The 6,000-nt window shown below is 37.8% G+C and overlaps 1 protein-coding gene across 1 annotated transcript; it reads left to right on the forward strand.

Annotated features, from left to right (window-relative positions):
- Positions 1 to 1,916: 1,916 nt before the first annotated feature.
- Positions 1,917 to 5,901, forward strand: LOC110228323 (peptidyl-prolyl cis-trans isomerase PASTICCINO1). Its single transcript, XM_021025252.1, has 19 exons — positions 1,917 to 2,204; positions 2,308 to 2,392; positions 2,494 to 2,563; positions 2,657 to 2,754; positions 3,031 to 3,153; positions 3,269 to 3,301; positions 3,462 to 3,520; positions 3,637 to 3,718; positions 3,821 to 3,979; positions 4,073 to 4,130; positions 4,300 to 4,448; positions 4,558 to 4,655; positions 4,749 to 4,818; positions 4,900 to 4,959; positions 5,119 to 5,175; positions 5,252 to 5,320; positions 5,433 to 5,510; positions 5,606 to 5,707; positions 5,794 to 5,901. The coding sequence occupies exons 1-19, from the start codon at positions 2,131 to 2,133 to the stop codon at positions 5,875 to 5,877; spliced, it is 1,608 nt and encodes a 535-aa protein (XP_020880911.1). The 5' UTR covers positions 1,917 to 2,130; the 3' UTR covers positions 5,878 to 5,901.
- The last annotated feature ends 99 nt before the right edge of the window (positions 5,902 to 6,000 follow it).

Here is a 6,000-nt window from a genome sequence, read left to right on the forward strand (position 1 = left end):
TCCCTATTTAGGATTTAGGGTTGTTAAGATTTCCTATTATCTAGGGTTTCCTATTTTATTTAGGATTTTAAGGTTTCCTAGATTTTAGGGTTTCCTATTTTATTTAGGATTTTAGGTTTTAGGGTTTTGAGATTTCTTTTAGGATTATCTTTTCTAAGTTTTCTAGGGTTCATGCAATTTTAGTTTTAGGGTGTTAAGCATGTAATCAATCAAAGGAGCAAACAATCTAACAACCTAAACAATCTCAATCAAGCCGATTTAAACTTATGGAATTTTTTTGGATTAGATTCGTTTTAGGTTTTAGGTTTTTAGACCTTTAAAGTTTCGGTTATTAGCTTATGTATTTTCGTTTTGCGATTTTAGGTTTAGACAATTAAAACTTCTCTAGCAACTTAGGCGAGTTTAGCTTAAGCGATAATCAACTTTTTCTAGCAACCTAAACGAGTCAAACAATCGAGCAAACAAGCAATCGGATCAAACAAGCAATCAAATCATACAAGCAAAGCAATCACTTAATCAATCATCATTCGTTTTAGGGTTTCTCTTTGCTTAACTTTCAAGTTCAATTGTTGGTTCTTTAGCTTTAGGGTTTTGATGTTACCTTTCACCTTATGGGGTTGTATGGACTAGAACCGGGAGCTAAAGACCTCGGTAACTCACGCTGCTGCAACGAACCGCAAACAGTACCACGATAAACAGTACCGCGATGAACAGTACCGCGATGAACAGTACCGCGATGAACAGTGCCGCGATGAACAGTGTCGGCGATGAACAGTGTCGGCAATGAACAGTACGGCGATGAACAGTACCGAGATGAACAGTGTCGGCGATGAACAGTGCCACGATTTTTAGGGTTAGGGTTTTAGGGTTTTCGTTAAGAGCAAGTCGTGCTGATAACGTGTTGTAAACTGTGTTGTTCTATTGATTAATGAATGAGATTTCGATACATATATATACATGATGAGGGGAGACAAATCCCCATTGGGCTAGTAAACCCTAAAGCCCAAAAGCCCACTAAGTACAATATAGGCCGTCATAAGGAGAATCTTCAAGAACATGGGCATGGGCCTTCTAGGACATGGACATGGGCCTTCTAGAATATGCATAAGGTCCACGGTTATGGAGTCCATCCAACATGTGGTTTATAACACCAAATGGTTTGGATCCGGTATAGTTTTTCTTTTTCTTGGACAATAGACCATCTTCATCAAGAGTTTTTTTATGGAGTTCTCATGATTAAAAAAAGTAAATATAATCAAAAAGTAGGAGAGATGTTAAAATACGTTTCTCATTTGACAAACGTTGAGAAACGGTTTCTTAATTTTTGACATACTTATTTGACATATGTCATTGTTTAATTGGTCTAACTTTTAATTTATGATTTAGAATTAAATATATAATCAAAATAAATAAAATAATATATTGAATATGCTCAATGAATTTCTTACTGATGTTGATGCTCTAACACTAGATTATTTAAGCTCACAACTAGCCTTCTTAGGGCAAAGTACAAGTAACCAAAATTTGCATATTCATATTGAACATAACAAATTGTAACCATTTGCAAAATTGAATCAAACCAAACAGGTTATGTAACAATCCTCTGTGGGTTTTATATTACATGGACTATTATACAATTGGAAGCCCGTTAATATAAGCTTTACAATTAGCTTTTGGGAAAAAGAAGAAGAAGAATCTTGTTATAATGGTTAAATAAACATAAGCAAATTCAAATATGCGTATAAAAAGTGATAATTTGGATAAATAATTGTTGTTTCAAGTGAAAATTTATTTGAATGAATTAGTCACTTTTGTATAATTTCCAAAAATAATCATTGGATTTTTTAAAAAACATTTGTGTATATGTCTGATAGAACCATTTTAAAAATAATTTTGTTAAATTTAGTAGAGAGACCTACTAGACTTTTCAGTGCCCTCTTGATACTGCTGGGTAGCTCAACCAACAACAAACTGAGGAAGGTAGAGCGAGCGAGAGAGAGAGAGAGAGAGAGAGCTTTGGGTGTTTTGCTTGAGGCTTCGATTTGAAGTCGTAGATCTTCCACTCTGGCTTTGCGTTCTACAAATTCCTCCTAATTCGAAATCTTCGCGGGACTCTGGAATTGATCGGCGATGGCGGTGGGCGATCAGACGGAGCAGAATTACTTGCCGAAGAAGAAGAAATCCGAAACGGAAGACGATAAGAGGTTCACGTGCTTCTCTTTCCTTTGGAATCTACGTTGAATCAGTCGATTTTCTTTGCTGGGACTAGTGAATAGATCATTAATTTGAGAATTGTATGTGGAATAGGAGGAAGAAAATTGTTCCCGGGAGCTTGTTGAAAGCTGTGGTGAGACCTGGAGGAGGTGATTCGAGCCCTGTTGATGGTGATCAGGTAAATAAATTTGGCTTTGTTTTGCTTCTCGTGTGGAAAAGAATCAGGAAGAGTGGTCAATTTTGATGGTTATGTATATGTGCTTTTTTTTTTTTTATCAGGTTATTTATCACTGCACTGTACGGACACTGGATGGTGTAGTTGTGGAATCTACGAGGTCAGAATGTGGAGGTGAGACCGGCGAAACATTTCTTAGTAGGGAGTTAGGATGAGTTTTTTTTTTTGTTTGGGACTCATCGAATGTGTTGTTTGATGTTCCATCAGGGAGAGGTTTACCGATTAGAGATGTCTTGGGAAAGAGCAAAATGATCCTTGGATTGCTCGAAGGTATTCCTACGATGCACAAGGGCGAAACTGCAATGGTAATTCTTTATAAAGATCCGTTGTTGTTGTGTGTTTACTGAACTCATCTCTTGCTTCAAAGATAAAAGTTTTTTCGAGTGCTTTGCCATTTTTTGTTTACTTCAAACTGTCCCTCTTTAGTCGGCTTCGTAGTTTGGTCTTTGAAGAGGGTTTAGTTGATTTACTTGAGTTACATGAACTTCAATGAGTTGATGCGCCAAATCCTTCTTAGCTGTTTCAGATCACTTTCTTGATTCTTCACGGCTGAAGAAGTCTTTATACTTTTTTTGTTTCAGTTCAAGATGAAACCTGAAATGCATTATGCAGAGAACAATTGTCCAGTTTCAGCTCTAGGCAATTTTCCAAAAGATGACGAGCTTCATTTTGAGATTGAATTGTTGGATATTTCCAAAGCCAAGGCAAGATCTCATCTCAAACCAAAGATAACCGTGCATTAGTTAGCCGAAAGACTCTGAAATCTTTCATTTCATCTGTTTTGACTTGAGCTTTCGTTCCCTTTGTGTTAATGTTCAGATTGCAAGTGATGATCTTGGGGTCATCAAGAAGGTAGGACCTGATTTTCCATATATGTAGACATATCAATTGGGTCAGGGATAATGTATTTCTTTAGTGGCTCGGGCAAGGGTAGTGCAAGGAAGAATAATGTGATCCAAATATTTCTTGTTTTAACTGATTGCTCTAGCATTGCTTTATTTTTATATGAAAGATTCTAAATGAAGGTGAGGGCTGGGAATCTCCCAGAGAACCCTATGAAGTAAAAGCCAGGTAATTTAATTCTTGATCATTCCTGCATTTTGGTTCGAAAAAGTATTTAACTCTGTTTTCCCTTGTGGGCTGCAACGTTGGGTGAAGTTTTAATGCATTTTTGTGTTGTATATTAGAATATCTGCTAAATCCGGTGATGGGCAAGTGATCTTCTCTTACGCAGAAGAACCTTATTTCTTCACATTTGGAAAATCTGAGGTAATTGTTAAGTTCATGGGTCAGTTTCATCTTTTTACTCTCTGTCCATGCAAATCCAGTCTAGTGGAATACATTTCTGACTATTGCTCGTCAATTAGGCAGGTGCCTAAAGGTCTTGAAATCGGAATTGGAACCATGGCTCGGAAGGAGAAGGCAGTGATATATGTTCGCAAGCAGTACTTGACTGAATCTCCTTTGTTGCATATAGATCAGGACCTTGAGGAAGTTCATTTTGAGGTTGAACTGGTACATTTCATTCAGGTATATAAAAGAAGAATGCAATAAGAAAACAGTATTTTCCGCATTTAAGAATTGGGAAACTGAGCGACTGACTTTCACGTTCTCGTTTTGGAGGTGCGGGACATGCTTGGAGATGGACGTCTCATAAAACGTCGAGTTCGAGATGGAAGAGGTATGTTTCACACTTTCTTTTCTACTGTTTCTTATCTGTTTCAACATGGTGCGGGTTGTTGTTCTTCTTCATCTTGCTGGGGCATCTGCTAGATTCCAGCTCTTGTTTTCGGTATATTTAGTTTATCCGCTAGACTATTCTGATCTGCAACGTTTCACCAACTTATTAGGCGAGTTTCCAATGGATTGTCCTCTCCAAGATAGTCGGTTAAGCGTTCACTACAAGGGCATGCTTCTCAATGAAGAGAAAACTGTCTTCTATGATAGCAAGATTGACAATAATGATCAACCGTTGGAGTTCAGTTCAGGAGAAGGACTGGTCAGTTACTCCAACGTTTATAGATAAACCTAGTGGAGATATTTACACGTTTTAGTTGAAATACATCTCTGGGCATGGGCTGGTTAAGATTATTCTGTCGTATTTGCAGGTCCCTGAGGGGTTTGAGATGTGTACTCGTTTGATGCTACCTGGGGAGATTGCTCTTGTTACATGCCCCCCTGATTATGCATATGACAAATTTCCGAGGTTATACTCTTAACTGTGTAAATAACACCAACATGATAGAGTATAAACTGTTGTCGGAGAAATAAGCGCATTTCATGTTTTGTTTCCTGATAGACCACCTGGCGTGTCTGAAGGTGCACATGTTCAGTGGGAGATTGAACTCCTTGGTTTCGAAACGCCAAGAGTAAGTTGGTCTAGTGTTGATGCTTACCATATAAATTGTAAACAGTTTCCGTTTCTTATAAGTCTAGAGATTCTGTCTCAGGACTGGACTGGCTTGAACTTCCAGAGCATCATGGACGAAGCAGATAAAATCAGAAGCACGGTATGGATAAAATATTCTGCTACCAATTATAATTTGACATATTGTCCTAAATTTTATCACTTCAGAATTTGCTATTAGCTAATCTTGTCTGCAATCAGGTCACTCCAGATCTATTAACTTATGGTTCTTCTCTGCTTTTGGTTATACTATGAACTTCAGGGTAACAGGCTTTTCAAAGAAGGAAAATTTGAACTCGCAAAAGCAAAGTACGAAAAGGTAATAGAAGCCGTGTGATAACCAATTCCATTATTACATTTGTTTCATTGTGTCTGAGCGGTGAATCAAAAACCAGGTGCTCCGGGAATTTAATCATGTTAACCCACAAGATGAAGATGAAGGAAAAATATTTGGTGACACAAGGGTGAGTTCCATCTTCTCATTATATCTGTAGTTACAGATATGTCTAGATCTGATAATTTTCGAAGGTTAAGTACTAACTAGCTCTCGTATCCTTGCTCTGCTGATATTTGAAGAATATGTTACATCTGAATGTTGCGGCTTGCTTGCTTAAAATGGGAGAGTGGAGGAAATCTATAGAGACATGCAATAAGGTAACATTCAATAAATAAATCTCTTAAGAAGGCGCTTTATTCTCGAATCAGAGGTTGGGATTTCTGAGAGCTTTTGTGCACCAATTTCCAAACAGGTCCTAGAAGCAAAGCCTGGTCATGTGAAAGGTCTCTACCGCCGCGGAATGGCTTACATTGCAGGTGGAGAGTATGATGACGCTAGAAATGACTTCAATATGGTATATTTTGCTAAAACTGTTTATCATAATCCAATCAACAGATTTAGAAATCTGCTTACTACATGACTTATGTGCCTGTGTTTTAGATGATCAAAGTGGATAAATCATCAGAAGCTGATGCGACCGCTGCTCTATTGAAAATGAAGCAAAAGGAACAGGTCAGTGTTTGAAAACTATCTCAAGTTCTCAACCAAATGTCCAGCCCAATTGAGTTCATTAAGGCTACTTATGTTTTGGGCTTGTTTTGGCCTCGTCACGGGAACGTTGTATCGTTTTGATTGTAGCGCGCCCCC

Source organism: Arabidopsis lyrata, assembly GCF_000004255.2.
Source record: "Arabidopsis lyrata subsp. lyrata unplaced genomic scaffold ARALYscaffold_5, whole genome shotgun sequence".
Taxonomy (NCBI): Eukaryota; Viridiplantae; Streptophyta; class Magnoliopsida; order Brassicales; family Brassicaceae; genus Arabidopsis; species Arabidopsis lyrata.

Coding starts and splice junctions, on each gene's coding strand:
- LOC110228323 (XM_021025252.1), top strand. CDS start 2,131: ATGGCGGTGGGCGATCAGACGGAGCAGAATTACTTGCCGAAGAAGAAG. Junction 2,564..2,656: donor TACGAGGTCAGAATGTGGAG/GTGAGACCGGCG, acceptor ATGTTCCATCAG/GGAGAGGTTTACCGATTAGA. Junction 2,755..3,030: donor ACAAGGGCGAAACTGCAATG/GTAATTCTTTAT, acceptor TTTTTGTTTCAG/TTCAAGATGAAACCTGAAAT.